General features: G+C 36.8%; 1 protein-coding gene across 1 annotated transcript in view; it reads right to left on the reverse strand.

The window, feature by feature from the left end:
* The window catches only part of COL19A1 (collagen type XIX alpha 1 chain), a 47,844-nt gene that overhangs the window by 15,719 nt on the left and 7,705 nt on the right, over positions 1-24,420 (reverse strand). The window contains exons 9-26 of the mRNA XM_087950889.1: positions 24,195-24,230; positions 24,043-24,096; positions 23,898-23,951; positions 20,396-20,437; positions 19,062-19,115; positions 18,127-18,180; positions 11,275-11,328; positions 10,548-10,601; positions 9,273-9,308; positions 8,460-8,510; positions 8,120-8,155; positions 5,380-5,406; positions 4,690-4,743; positions 2,967-3,011; positions 1,642-1,686; positions 1,488-1,550; positions 547-582; positions 407-451 (exon numbers count right to left, since the gene is read on the reverse strand). Of these exons, the coding sequence (XP_087807015.1) occupies positions 407-451; positions 547-582; positions 1,488-1,550; positions 1,642-1,686; positions 2,967-3,011; positions 4,690-4,743; positions 5,380-5,406; positions 8,120-8,155; positions 8,460-8,510; positions 9,273-9,308; positions 10,548-10,601; positions 11,275-11,328; positions 18,127-18,180; positions 19,062-19,115; positions 20,396-20,437; positions 23,898-23,951; positions 24,043-24,096; positions 24,195-24,230 (840 nt within the window). The remainder of the gene's footprint in view (positions 1-406; positions 452-546; positions 583-1,487; positions 1,551-1,641; positions 1,687-2,966; positions 3,012-4,689; positions 4,744-5,379; positions 5,407-8,119; positions 8,156-8,459; positions 8,511-9,272; positions 9,309-10,547; positions 10,602-11,274; positions 11,329-18,126; positions 18,181-19,061; positions 19,116-20,395; positions 20,438-23,897; positions 23,952-24,042; positions 24,097-24,194; positions 24,231-24,420) is intronic.

Consider the following 24,420-nt stretch of genomic DNA (forward strand, 5'->3'; position numbering starts at 1 on the left):
TTAATAGGAACAAATGAGGGAGAAAATATATGATGGGGAAGATCTGGCTTGACAGTAATAAATGTGAAAAAGATAGATTACCAGTTGTCTTGCAGCTGTTAAAAATCTAATACTATTTGAAGATGCCTTAATAGGAGTATGGAGATCAGAATATGGGAAATAATCGTCCCACTCTAAGTCAGACCCCATTTAAAATACTGCATCCAGTTCAGGTCGCTTTGGTCACAAACTTGGAATGAATTCATGAAGTCTTCTAAATAATCTGCCATTTTAATCTGTTTGATTTCCATTGTATCCATCAAAGCTATAATACTTCAGTTTATATGCATTTATATTTTACAAGTATGCATGTAAATTGCAAATAATAAGCTGGATAAATAGTATAACGATTGGCACAGTAACTTACACGTTCTCCTTTGGGGCCTCTATCACCAGGTTTACCCATTCCACCCTACAAAAAATGGAAAGTATTGCTAAATATATATATTCTTGCTGACAAAGGCCAAAAGCGCAATTATATTCTGCATACATAAATAGTTTTCTTACCTGAGCACCAGGCAATCCATCTTTCCCACTTAAGCCCTAAGGAAAAAGAAACATAATGATTTTCATATTACCAAAGGTCTGAATTTTGCTATCTATATCTTAAGACGGAACAGAACATAAGCATAAAGCCCTCAGAATGCAAAATGTCAACTGAAAAAGTGATTGAAGACAGTTGGCAGTTGCCCCCAAGTCTTACTCATTCAGGATCTTCAATCACATGACCACAAAGTGGTTCTACCTGGCTGTTGGACTTAGAGTAGCATTTAATGCCTGCAAATTATCAATAAAACTAACTTCTAAACTAATATAATAAAATTGCCCATTACTATATAGATACCTGGGTTAGAGTATGCACTTTTATTATTGTGAGGTCAATTTCCTTTACAGGTATGTTTAATTGCTGAGGAGGGTAAAGATAGTTTTATCACTTTTCCCTTGTAAGACAATGGAAAATCCCAGTAAATTTTAGCAGTTTCATTTTGGGGACCTGCAGAGGAGGAGTAAACAATAATTTTGGCCGGGTAGCTTTTCAGGGACTTAATAATAATAATTAATTAAAATGAATTGATCAGATTATGGCATAAATTGGTTATGGTGGTCCCAGGATTATCGACACACTGGATACTATACCAAAAAAATCTTGGATGGCATTTAAAAAAACTGCATTAACAAAATTTCTATTTGTCAATTGCAAAAGACCACGTTGCTTGGATCTGCACATATATTATGCTGATACATTACAACTTCTTAGATTCTTGGGAAGAACCTGATGCATCTAAAGACCAGCCCTAGTTAAAGAACTGGTAGCTGTGACTTCACATGATTGTGAACAAATAATAATAATATAACCATTCAATAATTGGCCATTAATTAATTAGCTGGAAGAAGAAAAAACAAATCCCTGTCTTGGGTCATACCAGAATCCCTTTTGAATTACTCACTGGTATTCCTGATGGCCCTTCTGGCCCTGGGAAGCCAACATCTCCAACAGGGCCTCTTTCACCCTAAAGGAAAAATAAAGAGTTTTTTATATTAACTGAAAGCAATCAGAATACTAATACTATTATGGGAGTGCTGAATCCTAAATGCTCTTACAGGTTCTCCGGGGATTCCTGGTGGCCCTGGAGTGCCATGCTTTCCCTGTGAAAATAAATACATAGAAAATCACCTTTAAAAATGAATTATTTAGTCTGCTCTGTAATTACAGCTGTTTTAATGTATATTAGATGACAGTATATTACACTGATATTGCCTGAGCAATGAATTCTTCCTCAGTTATAAAAGCTTTTGGTTCCATTCTTATATATACAAACTATACTAATGTAGACTACTCACCCTAAATTCAGTGACACTTACTTCTGAACAGTAAAGCATCTTTAAAAAAAAATTTTTTTTTAAATATCTTGAGATTGTTAAATCTTCTTAGGATATAAATTGATCCCAAAATACTTTTCAGATGGCATAAATTAAGTGGAGTTTTAGTTATAAAAATATATCATAAAAAGAAGAGTCATAGCTTAAGTGCTGCATGTGTTAGTCCTTCAACCCCAAAATTTGCTCCCCAAAATGGAGCAAAATTGTCACATTACTGTTTTCTATTCCCCCACACTTAAATCAAAGTGAGAATCAGAGCAGAAAACCCCTAGAAGGTGAATTGCTTCTATTCCTATGTTACATGTGTATAAGTTGGATGAAAATGTGAAAAGATTTTGGTATCACTCTTTCCAATGATATCACATTAATAGATGCCCCACCACCACCATAGACTCTCAACAAATCAGGAGGTTGATCTATAGCCCAGCTGAATGTACCCATTGCAGTAATACTATAAAATGGATTACAGATAGAACAAAGAAAAAAAAAATAGAGAAGATCAGATAATCATTCATTCATTCATTCATTCATTCATTCATTCATTCATTCATTCATTCATTCATGCAATTCTTCCATGACAGATTTCTTAATTCTGAACGTAGGTGTGGACTTGTTTTTTCATTGTCTTGTTATTTGTTTTAATTTCTAGCATAAAATAAATAAGGAATATTTTTTCTTGATTTGCTAACCACAAAAAAATTTCCTCCAAAACTGTATGCTCAACACTTTCTAAATATGAATGGAGATCATTTGTAAAAAGAAAGTTAAGATTAGCTATTTGGGTATAGTTCCAAATTCTTTTGAAAATTCAGAATGAGATGGCAAGTAACATAGGAGGTATTTTATAGTAAGAAAAGAGCATATAAGAAAAGATTAATGATTAGGTATGACAATGTTGATTCTGAACATCCAGCAGAGTATTTGGTTACAATTTCCAACAGTTTGAACACATTGTTATACAATGCATGACTAGCAGACTTTACTCTTATTCTTTACTCCAGTTATTGTGATTACTATTCACTTCCACAAAATGGAAACTTACTTACAGGTATTCCTGGAACTCCTGGAGGTCCCACTGATCCCTGGTCACCCTAAAAAAGATATACTACATTGCAGTATTTCCAAAGTATATCTCTTTACTCAGGACATGACACTTTACCTTAAATTATCCCCAAAAATCTTCAAGGCATGAACTTTTTACATGTAGCCATATGTAAACTGTATGTATGTATGTCACAATTGTTTTGCCATATTCAACAGGAAAACAAAGAAATGAAGTTTTCTGAGTGGTGGACTACAAGTAATGGGAAGCCTGGAAAAACAGGGTAGTTTATAGCCAGGAATAATGACCGTGATTGTGATAATAGTAACATGAGAATATTCAAATTCTTTTATCATACAATTAATTCTGTTATAATCTCCGTTTTGTCATTTATTAACCTCACTGCATGGATAGGACATTCTCTTTTCCTAAATTTGTATTTCTACTACAATTAAGGCAATCTCAATTTCCTGCCAACTTGGTGCTTAAAGAACATAATAGAGAAGCCTATTGAAATGAAGTCAGTTGAATGTAATTTATTCCTGGAATATACCTATTAAGAGTCCACTATAGTAGTAATAGAACTTCTACTGTCCTGGCAACTCCTGCCAAATGCACTATAATTATATAATGTAGAGTATATAATACTCTAATAAACCAATATCTGATTTGTTTCTCACATTCATCTCATATACATATAGGCTTATAGCTACAGGCAAAATGACAAATGTGAATATTTATAGTACTTGATAGTACTTATCAGCTTTTGTAATCTGATATACTGATTTCTGAAAAGGATGCTCTGGAGGCACAAATACCCCTATGTATAATTCAAATAGACCACAATGAAGAATCTACCAATTACAATCTCAAGATGTCCAGAGGAGCAAGGTGGAATTTTATCACTAATATTAGGAAAAGACACAATAGCAGCTTCCATTCTTTTTTCTTTTGCCAGGGAAGGAAGCATTATAAATCAAAGCTATTTAATAGAAGGTAACAAGTTGCTCAATAACAAGTTGCTCAATAACAATCACAGACAATATAGAAAGATGATTTGCAAAGATTAGGAAAGCAAAGTTTATACAGGTTGAATCTGCATCTTGTAATAGAAGCAATCATATGCTTTGTCTTGGTATTTTGTACTGTATGATTTTAGCTATGGTGGTTTAGAAACCAAGGTTTATGGTTACTGTTTTATGAATCCAGCCAATGTTTTTCATAAAAACACGGTTAACTAAGCCATGACTTAATGCTATATGTAAAATCAAGTATAGTTTTTTCTTCCCACACCCTAAATTTTATCTGTCATGGAATTGGAATGGAATTGACAGTACATTCCATTTGGATTCACAGGCCATACCATAGTTGCCAGCCTGGTGCAAAGTAGTTTGCCCAAAAGAAATAGCAGTTAGCGTCCAAGAATCATCAGCCAATATTTTTGTTGTGCATAGCAACTTTTTCTTTTACCTTCAACTTATTCTGTGAAATTGCCCTAGCACAAACGGCAACATCTCATGTGCTTGGTGCTGTCATAAGACTAAGGTGATATCCATTTGCTTAAAATACTCAGTTTTGCTGCTGTTGTAAAATTTTAATTATTCTGTTCTAAATGGAGGCATTTCCTATATGATTTAAATATGTAAAAGAGAATTGGAAAAGAATGATAATTGTCAGTAGGTAAATGCAATCAATTTTCCACATTTATTTTGCGATTAAAATGCTACCTTTTCTCCTGGTAGTCCTTCTAAGCCTGGTAGTCCCATTGGGCCCGCTTCACCCTTGAAAAGAAACAAAAAGACAATAGTTTCTGATTTCAACACCCTCTAAGTAAATCAAGCCAGATGTATTTCATGAGCTGCTAAACACACTGCTTTCTTGGAAATGACAATTTTTGCCCTGCTGAGCATTTTAATGACTTGAAACTAAGATTCAGATTCAAGACTGTTTTCTGTGTGATGTCTGGCTATACAGTATTTAGGTTACACAGGAGCATAACTTGTGATTACATTCTCTTGCACAAATAAGAACTAATGGCCATTTTAGCTTCTTTTAAAAGAATCTGAGCCTAGTACTAAATTGTTTTCCATCATCACATCTGATAAAATTTAATTCCATAGTTCAACTATATGTGCATAAAGTGGTTCCTTTTATAAGGTCAGACTCTCTCTTTTAGCTTCATAAGTAAACCAAATGGTCAATGTTGGCTTCTAGTTTCGAAATTGGACAAAATGACTTCCACAAATCTCCTCTCCACTTGACATTATGTTCTCCATGGCCATTTGCTTTCTTTCCCTAACTGAGACTAACTATCCAGAGGGAGAGAAGAAGGTAAATGGAAACTAGAAATGGAAACTAATGACCAAACACATAAGGGCACATCTTACAAATAAGGACTCATTTTACCCATTACATACCACAGCTCCAGTCTCCCCCTTTGGGCCCTGTAAGAAAATAGTACATCATTTATTTATGAGACTGATACTCCATGAGACTGATCCAATGATTTTATGGCCTTTTATCAGAATCAAGAATCTTTCACTATCAAATGAATTAGCCTATAAAATATATTATTTGATGGTTTAGGAACCATCATTCCACAAATGTTCTGAGTTTAGGAAAAAATGGTATTTGAAAAATAATCTGGGGAATGCCTTTATTTTCCATGTACTATAATACTTTTATTCCTCAATATATGCAGTGAATTACTTTGCAAGAAATAGATCATTACAGCAGATTATTTGTTTGTTTGTTTGTTTATCATGTTTCTTAACTACCCATTTCCCTCAAGATAATTTATCATTTATCCACAAATAATAAATGAATTCATATTGATTCTTCTCTATGAATAAACTCATGCATCCACTGGGGTTAGGGTTGGGCAAGAATTCCTGCACATATATCTATTATTTTTAATAATGATCTTTGCATCTTTATAAAATAAAATGTTTTCTTTTGAAATAAATGATAACCAATTTTAAAAGCCCATTTTTAAATGGAAAGAATGAGGCTAATTGGTTTAGTGTAAGTCTTGAAATCTGAATTTTTTATTTTTGAGAGAACCACCCTTAATTCTCATTTCACTTTGGATCAATATTTGTTCTTTTTAGCAGCAATTGTAGAAATCTGGACAAATAGGTTCTTCAAATGGAATCAAGGTTCCAATCTTCTGATATAATTTTCTGTAATCATTTGGCACATTGATCTAAAATTCAAGGAGAAAATCTGACAGGACTTTTTTTTTAAAAGAAATGCCAGAAAAGATATCTATCAATTACTCCTTCTGGGTACTAATGAATCTGTTTAGCAATGAATAGGCTCCATCTCCAAGTAAAAAAATGTATATTGTAGCTGCATCTGAGAAATGATTGTTAAAATACAATCTCAGAGAAAACTTAAAATACAATTCTTTATATCTTATTGCTCTCAATACATTATTTTAAAATAGAAACATGTTTACCTTGGCATCTTACATTTAATACTTCTACAATTCAATTTTCCTAATAAATGACTTTAATATATTGAAGAATATTATATCAATTTGCAGTGAAATGTTGAGTGTTCAGTTTCACAAAAATATTAGTTAAATATCCTAGCAGCGATCCTTGAAATCACTGATAATAAACTTACATGCCTTTCCTCAGTTAAATATTGATAAAGTCAATTTTTCACTTCAAAAGCATGTGTCAAAATATTTCCCAAAGCAGCCACTCAAAGTAAACAGTAAAAAACCCAAATCTTGAGAATAATATTGTCTTGACAGGCCTGGCCTTTATATAGATCATAATATTTATTATTCTTTGTAGAAACCTCTCCAGTGCTGTACTCAACTATTCTTATCAAATGCTTGCTTATGAAACATTACTCATTCCTATGATTTCTTTCTTTTGAAATAAATCCTCATTTATTTTACTGTCATCAACAAATCTAAACTATAGAATACTTTATTGGCCAAGTGTGATTGGACACACAACGAATTTGTCTTGATGTAAATACTCTCAGTAAATTACTAAAAAAGCATTTTTACTGCTATCCATTATCTGATCTATCTGAATGAAAAATTCTGTGTTTATCTTTTCAATTAATTAATCTCATATATATGTAATTTGTTGGAAAACTGTCATTAAAGAGATACTTGGAAACTGTTTCCAATAATCTCATTATGTATCAGAAAATTACATCAACTATAATTGTGTCAATTTTTTACAGGTTGATAAGAAACAAGAGGTGATTCTAGAGGGATATTTTTCACCAATTCCAATTCAAATTTTCATTTCATTCCTTTTTTTTGAGTGAAAAAGTTCTGGGGATTTGTTAGGTAAGTTATCACAACTTCTTTTCAGAAGTTATTTTATTTGTTATGGTTTTTATTTTTAATTGGCAGCTTTTTCTGACAAATAATATATTAAAGATTTCCTTCTCCAGAAGCTCTTGGGAAACCAAAAGATGCTTAACTTCCACTATACTTTTTGATCTAGACTTATTTTTGTCAATACTGTAGCATTTCGGTTACCCTTTTCCATTTTTTGTCAAAAGTCTAAAGTCTTTAGCTGAGGATAGACCAGATCCTGGCTCTCCCAGTGTGAATTCAACATCTTGAACACAAAACTACATTGGACTTATACAGGCAAAGTGGGAGGCCTGCACATACAGTATCAGAATGCTGTCATAGAATCAGGACAACTGCAACCCAGTGAAGTTCATTGTGTAGGACTGTACTATGTAGTAATATGCTATTTTAAAAATAAAATTATAATCTTCATGTTTAAACTCTTTTGAATTTTTTAAAAGTAATTGAACTTGGTTTTTATTTCTAATTGTAAACTGCATGGACCAAGATTATGATACTCATTGGACTTGACAGGCTTACCATCTCTACCTATGCTGATTTATTATTTGATTTTTTCAACCATTTTTTTCTTCCATGGAAAAAAGCCAAAAATCATAATTTTTAAAAATGTATAATGTCACATTGAAAAATACTTTGAAAGACATCAAAATGAAGTGGAATCTAGGTGCTAGTTAATATTACTACTATGCAAAATGCTGTTTTTCTTGTTATCAGTCCTGTTTCTGGATGGAAACAAGAAAGTATTGCAATCTTTGGATGTATATTCATATATAATAAATATCAAACTATAATAATGCCATACTTACAGGAGGTCCAGGGGGACCAGCATAACTAGAACTTCCCTGCAAGGGAAAAAAAGACTTCACATTAAATTAAATTTTAAATCTTGTAAAATGACTTATAGTTAGTTTAGTGCCATTGGCCTTACTTTTTTAAATTGATCTTTTGTGGAGTAAGAGTATTTTGTGTTTTATGTTATGGAATACTATATGTTTCAGATGTAAAAGATGTGGATAGTTCTTAGAAGATCTGCATTGATTTTTTAAAAATGTAAACTATTAAAACTTTTCCATTTTGCTATTTTTAATCAATAAAAACAGGATATACATTCAACAAGAAAAAAATGTTTTCCATGCTATGAAATACCTGTAGTTTATATAAGCTGCTCATGCCACTACTTTCACTATATGACATACCCTGAAGAAAAAGTAAAAAGAATATATTAATGAGAAACCTTAAAACTCAGAATAAGTCCTGATACCTTCTAAGATATCAGCACTACATATTCTGAGACAACAATATGAAAACAGAAATTCTCCTAAACCAAAAAGCAGGTTTGGGAAAATTCTGGATCTCCAGGATCAACCTATAGGTTCCCTCCTGTTCCTAAGCCATCTTACTCCAATTTTCTAGCTTTCTCCAGGGCAGGGTAAACTATGAGGCAGAATGACTCTGGCTTGCACTTAGATGGCCTTCCATTTGACCATGCAAAAAGCAAAGTCTTGAAGGAGTTGTACAGATTGACATTTCCACCTCCAAAGCCTTTTTTTCTATGCAGTAAATGATTGGAGAATATAATCCAAATATTTTCAAGGACTATCACTGAATAATATTTCTCCATTTGTTGCTGCATAAAAAAGGTCTCCATGAAGAATGAGACGGGAGAACTTCCCTGCTTTGATTCCATGGACTATCTTTCTCCAGGAAGATATTGTTTCTGCTTACAGAAACAGATCATGTTAAGACCAGGCATTTCTCTAGGAATAAAGGGACTGATAACATTTGACCTATTGAAGCTGTTAGGAAATTAATTCTAGCCCCAGAGTAGATTCAGTTTTTCCTTGATACAGACCTTTCCTGTTGATATATTACCCTAACTTTGGGAATATATTCCACTAAAATCATACTATGAAATATTTTAGGACTTCAGCCACTTGTAAGAGAATTCAAATTACTTACAGGTGGTCCAGGCTTCCCAGGAGCACCCTCATTTCCCTAAACCAAAAAAAGAATAACACTCTGAAAAGACCTGTTCCACAGAGACCAGTAAGATTTTATAGAATATACACAGATAATACTTGCATTTAAAATGTGTAGTACAAAGTAAACAATATTTAGAATTGTTAGAGCTCTTTCACATAAAATGTTTTTGAATGCTACCTCTTATCTCAGTGGCAATTCAAAAAGTTCTCTGCACTTCAGTTTAATGATTAAGAAATATTCTAATCTAACCATGGGGACAATTACCATGCAAATTAAAAACTTAATTCTATTCTTTTACTTGCATTTTAAAAAATATATTCAGAAGAAAAAGACCAAATCAACATTCTTTATGTGAGTGCTGTAATATACTATCAGTAACTACGGTACTTCACTGTAGGATACAGAATTTGGCAGATAGATTACTAAAGTTAATAAAGTTGAAAAAAATGGAGATATTTTATTGAAGATAAAAATATTTTTTCTAAATAACTGCCACCAGTTCCCTGTGACAAATTGTCTCCACAATGCTAAAAACTTTATGACAAATTGTCTCTGCAATATATAAATTCAGCATATAAAAATGAAAAGAAAGTGCATTGCTCTATTTTAAAAGATGGCATTGATAGTGATTAATCTGTACTATGAAACAAATTGTTGTAGCAGAAGGCATTCATTCTCAAATGAAGAACATTAAACCACAGGTGGGTTATGAGAGTCTCGAGAATGCTGTTGACATTGAAAATCTCGGAACACTTCAAACTTAAGGTTTTTTTTTAATGAACTCATCTATTCTTAGTACATTTCAAAGAAATTATTTAAACAGGTTTAAAAAGTTAGTTTTGGGGTTTACATGTTGATAAATGACCATATTGTGAGTCATAAACTTTCAGCAAAAGGATGAGATCAGAAGTACTACAATTTCTGCTATCAGGAACAATCAATGTTTGAGCCCATATTTATTGAGGGTCAAGTGCAAAGAACTTTTGGAATTACCACTGAGATAAGAAATAGCATTTTAAAATATTTCTATGTGAAAACGCTCTAACAAATTTAGTTATTACTTTCTTTGTATAGCTATGCAAACTATGTAAAACCACAAATCCATCTTCGAATTTCTATAAAATGAAAGATTCAATCTCAATAATGTTAAAGGGTGTACCTGGAATTAATTTATTTAACTAAGAAGAAATTAAGTAGAAACAACAAAAATGCTTTTAGAGGGGTATGTGTGTACTGTGAAGAGTAGCAGACCTTCTCGCCTTTTGTTCCTGGTGAACCAGGATGTCCAGATCTTCCTATTGTGCCCTGTAAAACAAAGAAATTACACAAAACAAAAGAATTTAATGTCATAACATTTAGAGTTTGAAAGCTGTGCTTTTGGAAAGTAATCTTAAAGAAATGATTTTGTGCAATTATTTATTTAAACATGTATTTTATTTCATCTGACATATCAGATATAAACCAAAACCAACAATGTAGAGTGTACCTTTTGCAGATAATGCATTTCATATAACTCATCTCAGTGTAAGACTGACAATTCTACTAAAAGAGAATTAGGGATATGACCACCATTTTATTGCAATTACTGCAAAGTTTACAAGCAATATTTTCTTTCAAGTTATTGCATTATTTGTTTAAATTCCAATACCGTTAACATGTTTAGGAATCATGAGATGTTCTTTTTATATTACAAAATAACATGGAAATCCCTTGCTCATATCTTCTTTTGAGATGTTATTAAAACTGTTACAGCCATTCTACATTCCTACTGATCCCCACTGAAGTACCAACCAGATCTGACCCTGCTTAGCAAGGAACCAACTAAGATATTTCCTTTTTCTGTAACCTATCAAGTACAATTATTTTCACTCAATTTAGCAAATCATCTTTCAAGTCATATTGAGAAGAACATTGAGCAGCAGCTGTCAAGTTGTTAGGCTGCAAGATTTCACTGGCAAATATAAAATCAAATACTTACAGAAGGTCCTGGTGGTCCTACCACACCAGGTAGCCCTGGAATTCCTTGAAGGCCCTGAAATAAATCAAAATATGAGAATGGGAATATGTGAACTATGCTTGGGTGTCTGTGATATTTGTTTAAATCATTGCCAACAATCTTTACCTAAATATATAGAAAATGCAGTTATATAGCAGTAAATATTTTCTATACACAATTAGTTTGGATGAATCAAACATTATACTAATTGGTAAGAAGGTTCCTAAACACATAGGGAAAAAAGCAGGTACTAATTCAAGTCTACAATAAAACTGAATATACAATAAAAGAGAATATTGAAGAAACATTAAAAAATCTGGAAATAGAACATGTTTCTTGATACCATACTTTAATTCTCCCTTTCGGCCTGGGAAAAGAATCCATTTCTAGTACATGTATACTCTCAAAATTTTCCTGTGAGGTTTATTCAAAGATCAGTGGAACCAGAAACATTTTCAGATTGACTTAAAGTACAACCCTGCTTTGCTGATTTTGAAACTATATTTTGTTCAGATACAATCTGCTGTCCTGGATAAAGGATTAATTTAGCCTCTGGCTGTGTGATAGAATGTGAGAATCACTCAAGAGTGCTAGATTGCCTAAGAAGCTTATCATCTGTGTAGCAGTGTGACTCTTGCTCAGAAACCAAATGTGTCCGGGTGGCACCCTACCGATCTAATAAAAAGATTTGCATTCACTCTGGAGTCTCTTAAAAATCTAATTGCCAATTATAAACCAGCCCTTTTATTTGGCTTTGCCTTTTGCTCTTTACTCTGAAGAGTAAAGTATTGTTAAGAATCGCTTGACGTCAGGTGTCTGGATTTTTTTTGCTATTGCAGTTTCTTTGATTGCATTGTAAAGGAACCCCATAAGGATACTGTGAAACACCCAAATATATAAATATAATTGCTTGCCTGCGGTGAATTTGAAATAATTCTTCCTATTTTATTGAACAGGTTTCTGCTATATTGGTGCTATATTACATAATGCCATTATTGCTATATATTTTTTAATCTTTGCTAATGGACATTGGAGCATAAGGCATTCATAGTTGTATACAGATGAAACTGTATTTAAGCCTCTGCTCACTTTTTTTATTAAAATCGATTAAATATGGTGTTTTCCCCAAAGCAAATTTATTCTGATAAGCTAGTTGTCAAGGTATATATGATTAGCCCTTGTATGAGGACCCAGATTATTGGGGGCAATATGCTGACCCTGTAAATAGCTTAGCGAGGGCTGTAAAGCACTGTGAAGCGGTATATAAGTCTAAGTGCTATTGCTATAGCTGTTCAGCTACCAAGTGGAGACATGGCCAATTACACAATGTTGCAAAATCCACTATTCTCCTTTATAGAGAGAGGAGAAACAGGTAGCAAACAGAATGAGGTAGGGGAAAAAAGAGGAAGAAAGGGGGAAAAAAGGGAGAGAATGAAATGAAGAAAAAGACAGGCTGATGGACTAAAGGCAGGAAAAAAATGGAAAGTGTTACAAACTAAATAAACTCATTCATCAAAAACTATACTAGCTTACTTCAGCAGCAGGCTTGTAAGCCTGCACTTCTGATTGGCCCGTGGATAAGCGAATCGTGATTGGCCGATTCTGGCTGACCTGATTGGCTGACAATGGGCTGTCGCCGATTGGACGCTTTTAGAGCGGTTACTTCAAAGTCATTGGTTGTTGTGACAGCAGCTAGCTCTATAAAAGAGCTGCTGCTGCCCTTGTTGTTGCTCTGTTCTGAAGTCACTATTAAAGAGTTGAATTGAGTCACTATCGATGCCTCGTCTCCGTTATTGCGCCCACTCCTCCAGATCCAACACTGGCGACGAGGGTGGGATGCGGAGACGATAGAGCTGACTGAGCACTCGCTGAGTACCAAACAGAGCACGTGGTTAAGAGCGCGCCAACAACGGCAAGATGGCCAGCGGCGCCATACCACCCGCTCCATTTGACCCAGCTAACGAAGACTGGGACTCGTATATAGACAGGTTCCAGATGTTCCTGGAGACCAACAATCTGAAAGACGCTGCGCCTGGCAAGAAACGAGCGATCTTCCTGACCCATTGCGGGCCTGCCGTTTTTAAAATGGCTAAGGCACTTGCTAAACCAGCAGAAGTTAAAACAATGGATTGGGATATCCTCGCACCGATCCTCCGAGCTCATTATGCACCTGCGGTACCAATGCTTATCCGAAGGCACGAATTTTACCAGAGGGACCAACGGAAAAACGAGAGCGTTGGGGACTTCATCGCGGACCTCCGGAACCTGGGAGGCCTCTGTGGTTTCGCAAACCTCGAGGAAGCCATGAGAGACCGCATAGTTCTGGGATTAGATGACCACACTGCGCAGAGCAAGATCATGGCTAAAGGGGACATCGACCTCGCAGATGTCATCGCCGATGCTACTGCAGCAGAAGCAACCAGGAAGTCGGCCGCTCAAATGCGCCGCACCAACGCACCGCTCCGCCAACTCGCCAGTGACACTATGCCTTTTTCCGAGAGGCACTCAACAACGGCTCACCATGAAGACCTCGAATCCTCGTCTGATGGTGAGGAAGAAGAGGTCAACCGACACAGGTCAGAGCACGACCAACGAGACCTGAAGAGCCAGAAACCTGCACGTCAATGTGCCGGTTGCGGGGCCAATCACCCGCGATCGGACTGCAAATTCCTCGACGCACTCTGCCGTTCCTGTGGAAAGAGGGGCCACATCGCAAAGGTTTGCAGAAGCAAGTGAGCGTCAAGCCCAATCCGAAGAACGGGCAGCCCACCTGTAAATCAGGACCGTCTGAATCACCAATGGAACCACTATCACTACAGAAATCGAGCGCCTGCTGCATCAGCTAGGCGAGAAGAGGCGCATCAAACCATTACCATTGGTCACGCATCACCCTTGGATGCAAGAAAGATCCGAGTGAAGGTCGCCATTGAGAATCGTCCATGCGTAATGGAAGTAGACTCGGGGTCGTCACTATCAATGGTCTCATGGAAAACCTTCAAGCAGCTGATCCCTGACATCCGTCGCCAGGACCTCAGCATCCAAAAAATCATATTACGGGACTACCAGGGAAACAGGATTCCCGTTGCCGGTTCCCGCCACGTCCAGGTGTCCTTCAGGGACCACACCGCAACTCTGCCTATTACCATCGTCGATCGAGACCGACCCAGCTTGTTGGGGTTACAGTGGTTCGCTCCACTGGGAATTGAACTAGCTGGCATTCACCAGACCGGGAACAGCGATTGGGAAGCGGCCCTCATCCAGGAATTCCAGGACGTGTTCACTGAGAAGCTAGGCAAGTACAAGGGATCCCCCATATCTTTTAGCCTCAACCCCGATGGATCGATAAGAATTTGTGGGGATTACCGGGCCACCCTAAATCACGCGCTTCAGCAGAGTGCTTACCCGGTACCTGTGGTCCAACATCTTCTTCACTCCCTGGGTGGCGGAAAAATATTTGCAAAATTGGACCTCGCCCAGGCATACCAGCAACTACCCGTAGATGCAGAAACCGCTGAGGCCCAGACTATAGTCACGCACAGAGGTGCGTTTAAATGTAATAGACTCCAGTTCGGAGTGAGTGTAGCACCAGGCATTTTTCCAAAGCCTGATGGAGAGACTGCTACAAGGCAGTCTCGTGCCTTATTTCGATGACGTATTGATAGCTGCCCCCACTAAAGACGTATTAGAGAAACGACTCAGAACGGTTCTTCAGAAATTCAAAAACGCCGGTTTGAAAGTAAAAAAAGACAAGTGTCAACTTTGTACGGAGAGGGTTGAATTCCTGGGGTACCTTCTTGACAAAAAGGGAATCCATCCCACTGAGAAAAAAGTAACGGCAATAAAAAACGCCCCAAGACCCAGGAATAAAACAGACCTCCAAGCCTTCCTAGGACTCATTAACTTTTATAACATCTTCTTGCCCCAAAAGGCGACTGTAGCTGAGCCCCTACATAGACTACTCGACAAGAAGGCTTCCTGGGTCTGGGGACATCGGGAAGAACAAGCATTCCAGCAAGTAAAAGATCTCTTAACCTCAGACGCTGTATTAATGCAGTATAACGAGACTTTGCCTTTAGCGGTCACCTGCGACGCTTCACCATTTGGGGTAGGAGCCATCTTGAGTCATGTCCTACCAAACGGAAATGAAGCACCTATTGCTTTCTTTTCACGAACTTTATCGAAGACTGAAAGAAACTACAGCCAACTCAATAAAGAGGCTCTCGCTATTGTATCCGCTATTAAACATTTCCATGAATATGTATATGGCAGACCGTTTACCATAATAACCGATCACAAGCCATTGCTTGGCATTTTAGCGGGAGACAAACCAACTCTCCACATCTTATCACCCAGAATGACCTGTTGGTCAGAGTTTCTAGCCGCATACGATTATCAACTGCAACACCGCCCGGGGAAAGCCATTCCCCACGCTGACGCCTTGAGTCGTTCTCCGCTACCGGAAGCCATAGACGATCCAGCTCCAACTTTAACTGCACTCCAAATCGAAACTCTCCCTGCACCACCCCTGACTGCACGAGACATCGCCGCGGAAACAAAAAAGGATCCTGTATTCGCTCGAGTCCTCAGCTGGGTGGAACGAGGTTGGCCTGACAACGAACCCAACGAAACCTTCGCGCCTTTCAAACATCGACAGACGGAACTGTTTTACCAGAAGGGCTGCATCTTGTGGGGAGACAGAGTCGTCATTCCAAAAAAATTACAACACACCATTCTAAAACTGTTGCACGATGGTCATCCAGGCATCGTGCGAATGAAGGCATTGGCAAGAAGTTATGTGTGGTGGCCAGGTATCGATAAACAGATAGAAGCCTGGGTAGCCACATGCAACAAATGCCAGGAAATCCACGCTACCCCACCGAAGGCACCTCCAACTGAATGGGACGCACCTTGTGGTCCCTGGTCCCGCATCCACATTGACTTTGCGGGACCCACCAAGGGACACACTTTTCTCATAACTGTGGATGCCTATTCCAACTGGCTCGAAGTCCACAAAATGAAGAGCACCACCACAGAAGCCGTCGTTAAAAAATTAAATAGACTATTTGCTACGCACGGATTGCCTGACATTTTAGTCTCGGATAACGGTCCCCAATTCACTGCCCTAGCCTTTGAACAGTACCTAGCCGACCGGGGAATCCGCCATGCCTTAACTTCGCCGGCTCACCCTGCGGCCAATGGCAGGGCTGAGCGCATGGTCCAATTCATAAAAAAGACCCTGCACAAGATGGAACATGGAGACATTGACGACAAAGTAACCCAAATGCTTCTCCTCCAACACATCACCCCGCACAGCATCACAAACAGAACCCCGGCCGAACTTCTGATGGGCTGGAAACTTCGCTCACACCTCGATCACCTACACCCAACCTACACGCCAGAAAAACCTTGCGGTTCCAGCAGCAAGTGTCGTGCGTTCAAGGTAGGCGACTTAGTCTTCGCGAAAAACTTTGCGGGTGATCCATTGTGGGTCCCCGCTACTATAACTCAAATTACGGGCCCCAGATCTTACCGTCTACAAACTAGCGATGGGAAATTATGGAAGCGCCATATAGACCAACTTCGTTCCCGATTGGCACCTAAACCTATCTCAACCCCTGAATCGCAAACTGAGGGGGGAGGGAAATCGAGGGGGCCGAAATAGAAATAGCAGACAACCCACTAACTGACACCCAGCAGTCTTCACAGCCAACCATGGGATACTCACCTTCCGGAGGTGGACCGAGCCGGGTGATTGTTTCGCCACAAAGCAGCCCGGCCATAGAAGCCAGTCCAGGGAGCCCGGATGACAACAGAGAGGACAGCCCTGAGTCCCTGAGCGGAATAGTGGAACCGTTTTCGCCACCCGGTTCTACAAACAGCCCACCGGAGCCAGCGCCAGAGCAGAAACCGGTGGAACAGCGAAAATCGAATAGACAGGTGAAACGGCCTGCCTACTTATGAGAATATGTCACCCCACCCCTCAGATGGAACCTAGGGGGGAGGGGTGTTACGAACTAAATAAACTCATTCGTCAAAAACTATACTAGCTTACTTCAGCAGCAGGCTTGTAAGCCTGCACTTCTGATTGGCCCGCGGATAAGCGAATCGTGATTGGCCGATTCTGGCTGATCTGATTGGCTGACAATGGGCCATCGCCGATTGGACGCTTTTAGAGCGGTTACTTCAAAGTCATTGGTTGTTGTGACAGCAGCTAGCTCTATAAAAGAGCTGCTGCTGCCCTTGTTGTTGCTCTGTTCTGAAGTCACTATTAAAGAGTTAAATTGAGTCACTATCGATGCCTCGTCTCCGTTATTGCGCCCACTCCTCCAGATCCAACAGAAAGAGATTTAGAGAAAAGGCATGTTATTCATCAAGAGATGATTTATTCAACTGAAAGCAAGAAATAACCTTCCATTTAAATTTCCTAATTTAAAAATGTTTTTTGGGAAAAAAACATCCACTCATTAAAAATCCCTTTATCTGAAAGATCCTTGGTCATGTGGGAATCCCTGAACCTGCAGTCATGTTTTTTTAGGCAGAGGAGATTTTTTGCACTCAGTAATATGAATAAGGAAAATCATTTTTTTTGCAGGAGGCGGGGGAAGCATGAAGTAAATTCACTTTGTGAGGAATGGATGGTGGAGAAATGCTTTCTGTATGTCAAAAATGTCTTGCTTCCTAGGGTTGTAGTGAGAGGGTTAATAGATGTGGCAGTGACAGCAGCAAGGCTTGTTAAATCAAATGCCTGAAATCCTAGAATGAAGACTTGGAAGATGACAAGGGTAGCACTAATAGGAAAACTATTCTAGTTACAGCAGGAGTAGATCTTCATACCTCATCACCTTTCTCTCCCTGAAGACCAGGAAATCCACGTTCCCCTTTGCTCCCCTTGGGACAAAGAAAATATACATGACCTGGTTTATAAAACACATTTATTAAAAGGAAACAGTTTCAAGTAATGGATGCTAAAATAGCACAGCAGAGATTGTAACATACTCCTTGTTCCACAACTCTAACAACTGCACCATCAATGATAGCTTAAATGCATATAAACATTTACATTTTGTAATCCAATAAACACTTGGAGTTGAATCCTACTAAATTCAAGAGAACTGTTTAATTTTCATCGAACTGCAGCATTGACAGAGTAAGAGAGATCACTCTGTATATATGAATCAGCTGTTAAAAATGTTCAAGATAATTTTGTACAGGAATTCTCCTTGGTACTTCATTGTTCCTGCGTTTTCTGTAAAGTGCAACATTAAGTAGAAAGTAATTTTTTTAAAAAAATCATTTGTCCATGTTAAATCAAGGAACCAGACTGAGGAGTCTAATCAAATGAGTCCAACAATAAACTAGTAGGACTACCACTATTGCAACTCAGAGGACTCGTGTAGGTCAGACATTGTTATTTTGAAATCAGGTCAAAGTGTAAAATCTGTGAACTTGAAAAGTCTATTGCCTTGCCCAGATTCCTTTTCTTATTATGTTTCCTTCATAAATTCTGCTCCTGTGCAGCCATCTCTTTAATTAAAAGCTTCTATGCCATTTCCAGAAGAGAGGACCAATTAGGACTAGTCACTTATTCTGAGGGGGACGTGCAGGAATGTGGGATGCACATGATCTTTTAATCTGCAAAAATGTTGATTATTTCTGGTAGTGATAACAATATATTTACAACTTCAAAAAGCAACAACCTTGCATGTATAATTAAATAAAATCCACAAATTATCAAACTTCATTTTAACAAGCTCACATGAGGAACTCACCTTTGACCCTTCTCTTCCTGGGATTCCTGGGGGACCTCTTGGACCAGGATCTCCCTTAATGGCACAAAGACAATGGTAAAGGTTTTTTTAAAAAAACAAAACAAAAACGTAGCTTTGGAGAATGTATTCGCACAGGACATAATACTAGATATATCTTCCTGACTTCAAGATCTTGCCTATGATAAGTCTGCAATATTGCATTTTCTCTTCTGAGAAAAACATTCTGATCAAAATATCAAAAGCCTTGATGATTATTTTTCTAAGATAGATCTTGTGAAGCAGAGTGTTGCCTTATTTTGGATTTTTGTTTTAGAAGTGATAAATATAAGAATAGCATTAAATGTCAAACTTAAGAAGAGGGCCTTCATTACTCAGGGAACTTCTGTAAAAAATTGCTAAAACAAAACTTTAGATAACAAGACTTTGAAAATGCATGGATGTTATATGTGCAGAAAAAATAGTCATTTTATATTTCTATAAAAGAAATATAATGTTTCAGTTTGGTGTAGTGGTTAAGACATCAGGCTAGAAACTGAAAGAAAGTGAGACACAAAGACAGTTAGGTGACCTTGGGCCAGTCACTTTCTCTCAGCCCTAGGAAGGAGGCAACTGCAAAGTATTTCTGAAAAACCTTGCCAAGAAAACTGTAGGGTCATTGACAATTTATTTATTTATTTATTTTTATTTATTTGATTTGCCAATTGTTTACAAGATAATAAGTATAAGTGTATACATAGTTGTGAATACATGAAATGGGTACATATAAGAAAAATAAAAGAAGAATAAGAGAAACAATAGGACAGGGACGGTAGGCACGTTGGTGCGCTTATGCACGCCCCCTACAGACCTCTTAGGAAAGGGGTGAGGTCAATAGTAGACAGTCTAAGGTTAAAGTTTTTGGGGTTTGGGGAAGAAACTACAGAGTCGGGTAGAGTATTCCAGACATTGACCACTCTATTGCTGAAGTCGTATTTCCTGACAATTGGCCATGATTGAATGGAAAGTGGGGAGGGGGGAGAAAAGAAACAAAGTCATGCTACAAACAGAAGAAGGACTAAAAAACACAGGCACATGAAACTCTAAATTTACCTAAATAATAAACTCTGGGTTGACTTACCATTCATGATTAATAAAAATTGTGGATGGTGAATTATGAATAAAGAGGGCCATTGATATAGATCTGCCATTGCCTTTAATCATCATGCCACCTACTGTATATGACTAGGAGACTAGTGCATGCCAAAGACTGATAAGACTAAAAGGACCCAAAACAACTAGCCTATGAAAATGTGTCTTTAAAAAATTGGTTAGAGTGGCTACAAAAAGGCAATTACCTTGAATAAAGTACTCATATCACCAAGGAGAGGAAGAGCAACCTGTAATTAAACACACTGTTAGATTTGTGCTTACATGAACCCAAAACACATTGTTTGTTTTTTTTTACTGTATTTGTTTATTCCATCTGTTCAGATAATTTACTTATATTAAAATGTAGCACTGTTTTTAAAGTTAATAAGGTATGCAGTTTGTTCCATATTTTTGACATTGGGAAAGATGATCAATAATTGCAGAAAGCAATCTGAATTTAACCTGGCATTATATAAATTGTTGTGAGATTTTATTGTTATTTACATTGATTCTTTTCTTTTAATGCTGCTTTTCAGAACTCTATTGTTGATTGTATGGGCCAAACTGAATAACTTAGGGGAAGTATCTAGGAAAGTAATTCAGTTGCTAGGTAATGATTTTCATAATTAGCTAGAACCATGACATTAGAGATGGACTGGCAGTGTCCCCAAGGAGGCTGGCTTTCAATCATCCACCAAATTCTTTAAAACTGAACAATGATGACCAAGGGAAAAAGAAGAAAGAAAAAGAGAAATGAAGGCTAGTTGCTAAACTCTAGTCTTTGTCATTTGAATGCATGACCTGGATGATTGAGAATCTACATAGACTGAAGCCTTATGAATGATGGAATACATAATTCTATAGGGTTGCCTATATTTACTTGTTTTGAAATCTGTTTGGCCATTCTCATTTTTCCTTATATTCTCCTTTTCAATTTTTATATCTAAAGGTTTGGCTTTTTTAGTCCCTAAAAGTGAGCTTCCTACTAAAACTATTCCCATGGGCAAGACCACACCGTTACACAGCTTCCCTTTATGCTTCCAATTTGTGAAGCCCATCATTGCTACTTTTCTTCCTGTTTTATTAGGACTGAGACAATGGGACAAGTCCTTGGTAGAAGGAAAGAACTCTGCATTTGGACTATCTTAGCAGGAGGTTCAGTTCAACTGGGGGCAGTTTATGAGAATTATTTTTTTAATAGAGGAAACCTTGGAAGAGATGCCTGCAAGGGAGACTTTACATTAAATATCCTCAAAAAACCTAGGAAAAGAGTTGCAGAGAGAGTGAGGAAAAAATTCTTCTGAAATTCTTCAGTTTTCCCAATTTCTCTTTCTAACCCAAATCTGAATTATTCCAAATCCCTCCCAGCTCTTTGGGAGGATTTGAGACAAGGAATTTGACATTCTGAATAACGCTAATTTTTGTAGTTGTTCATATGGTATATTTAGGAGCCCTTTAAAAGAGGAGTTATGGGGGTTATCTCAGTTTATATCTTTTCTAGCAATGTAGGGATCATTTAAGGAATTGATTCAAAGATATTTTCAACTCTTCAAATGTAAATAATTGAATATATATATATATATATATATATATATATATATATATATATATATATATATATATATATATATTATATATGGATTGGTTCGGGTATTTTCCCACGTCATTGTAGTTCTTTTAAAGTTGTAGCAACATTTCAGCAGAATCTCATCTGCCATCATCAGGCTTCTGTATTGTGTCCGTCTGGTTCAGATTCTGCTGAAACGTTGCTACAACTTTAAAAGAACTACAATGCGTGAAATACGAACAAGCAACACCATACATGTAAGTACCGCGAAAACTTAAGAAAACATATATATATATATATATATATATATATATATATATATATATATATATATATATATATATATATATATATTATATATATATATATATTTATATATATATATATATATATATATATATATATATATATATATATATATATATATATATATATATATATATATATGTATATATAGTTTTCTGAGGTTATATATATATATATGTGTGTGTGTGTGTGTATATGTGTGTATATATATATATATATATATATATATATATATATATATATATATATATATATATATTCTTAAGTTTTCGCGGTACTTACATGTATGGCATTCAGCTTTGTTCGGGTATTTTCCCACGTCATTGTAGTTGTGCTTTTAAAGTTGTAGCAACGTTTGGCAGAATCTCATCTGCCATCATCAGGCTTCTGTATACAGTATCGAAACGTTGCTACAACTTTAAAACTTTAAAAGCACAACTACAATGGCGTGAAAATACTCTGAACATGAATGCCTATATATATATATATATATATATATATATATATATATATATATATATATATATATATATATATATATATATATATATATATTTTCTGAGGTTCTCGCGGTATTTGTATGTGGATCTTTGGTTATTCGGGTTTTCTCCCGCGGGAGAAAACCCGAATAACCAAAGATCCATATATATATATATATATATATATATATATATATATATGATATAGATATAGATATAGATATAGATATAGATATAGATATAGATATAGATATATATATACACAGAAGAGATGATTCCACCAGGCTGTCAATCATTTGGAAGCCTGCACTCACAAACAAAAAATCTCCACACCACAAGCCAGGCAAACACCTGGCCACAAACAGATCCCCCTGATACCTCCAGCTCAAACACACCCCAACCAGGCACCCAGATGAAACCCAGCTTCCTAACTAATGATAGCGTCCATTTACCCGAGCCAAGCTGCACTAAAGGCCTCCAATAAAGTAACACAATGTTGCCAGCCAATCAAGATACAAAAAGAGCCAAAAAAACAGACAGAAGATATTAGAAGCAGAACACAGCAAACTCCAAGACCAATAAACACAGACCAAGACTCTCAACCAATCAGGATGAAGAAAAAAACCATTCTGGCACAGCAATAGGCTGCCCCAAATTTAAATCTGAAACCACTGTAAAAGTCTAACTCACAGACGAACACTATACAAAAGCCTGATGATGGCAGATGAGATTCTGCTGAAACGTTGCTACAACTTTAAAAGCACCACTATTATGACGTGGGAAAATACCCGAACAAAGCTGAATGCTATACATGTAAGTACCCGCGAAAACTTAAGAATATATATATATATGTATGTATGTATGTATGTATGTATGTATGTATGTATGTATGTATGTATATGTATGTAGTCCTCAAGTTACAACCACAATTGAGCCCAAATTTCTGCTGCTAAGTGAGACAGTTATTAAGTTAACTTTGCCCCATTTTATGATCTTTTTTGCCAGTTGCTAAGTCAATAACTAATCACTGTAGTTATTAAGTTAGTAATGCATCTGTTAAATGAATCTGGCTTCCCCATTGACTTTGCTTGTCAGAAGATCACAAAAAGTGATCATATGACCATGGGACATTGCTACTGCAAGGTTTGTAAAAATGAGTCAGTTGCCAAGCACCTAAATTTTGATCAGGTTGTTGTAATGGCTGTAAATGTGAAAAGTGGTCATAAGTTACTTTTTTCAGTGCTATTGTAACTTTGAAAGGTCACTAAATGAACTGTTGTAAGTTGAGGATTATCTGTATTCAAATTTTAGCGATTGCCTTCAGTGTAAGAGAGTCTAGTTAGTTTATATACATACTGGGTCACCTGGAGGGCCTGGGATTCCTGGCTTTCCATCTCGTCCCGGAATACCCTAAATGTGCATAAAAACAGGGCAGAGTTTGTTGTTGTTGTATTGCTTTTGTTCAAGAAGTTATTACTATCATGTATTTATTAGTACTTACATCAAGGCCAGGAGTTCCAGGAGTCCCAGGTAATCCAGGAGGCCCTCTTGGTCCCTACAGAAGGAACATTTGGAGCATCAGTATCAAGGAAGACTTGCACAATAGTAAGCACAATAAAAATATTGACCCAAATTTCATATGAAATATCTTACTTGGAATCCTGGTGTCCCAGGAGGCCCTTTAAGACCCTGAAAAACAAAGCAATGAGTGAATACAATCATCATCATCGTCCTCATCTTCATCTGCGTCAAAAAAAGGGGTTATTATTGCTATTGAAAACTTGCCCAAGTAAAAAATCCAATGAGGTCCAGATATGGATCTCATGTCTGGTTATTCATCAGCACAAATGTTTTACTTAAGGCTGAGATTCTTCTGTCA

Source organism: Notechis scutatus, chromosome 1 (assembly GCF_049901735.1).
Source record: "Notechis scutatus isolate UNSWTSFEM ecotype Mainland chromosome 1, rNotScu1.2, whole genome shotgun sequence".
In the NCBI taxonomy this organism is placed as follows: domain Eukaryota; kingdom Metazoa; phylum Chordata; class Lepidosauria; order Squamata; family Elapidae; genus Notechis; species Notechis scutatus.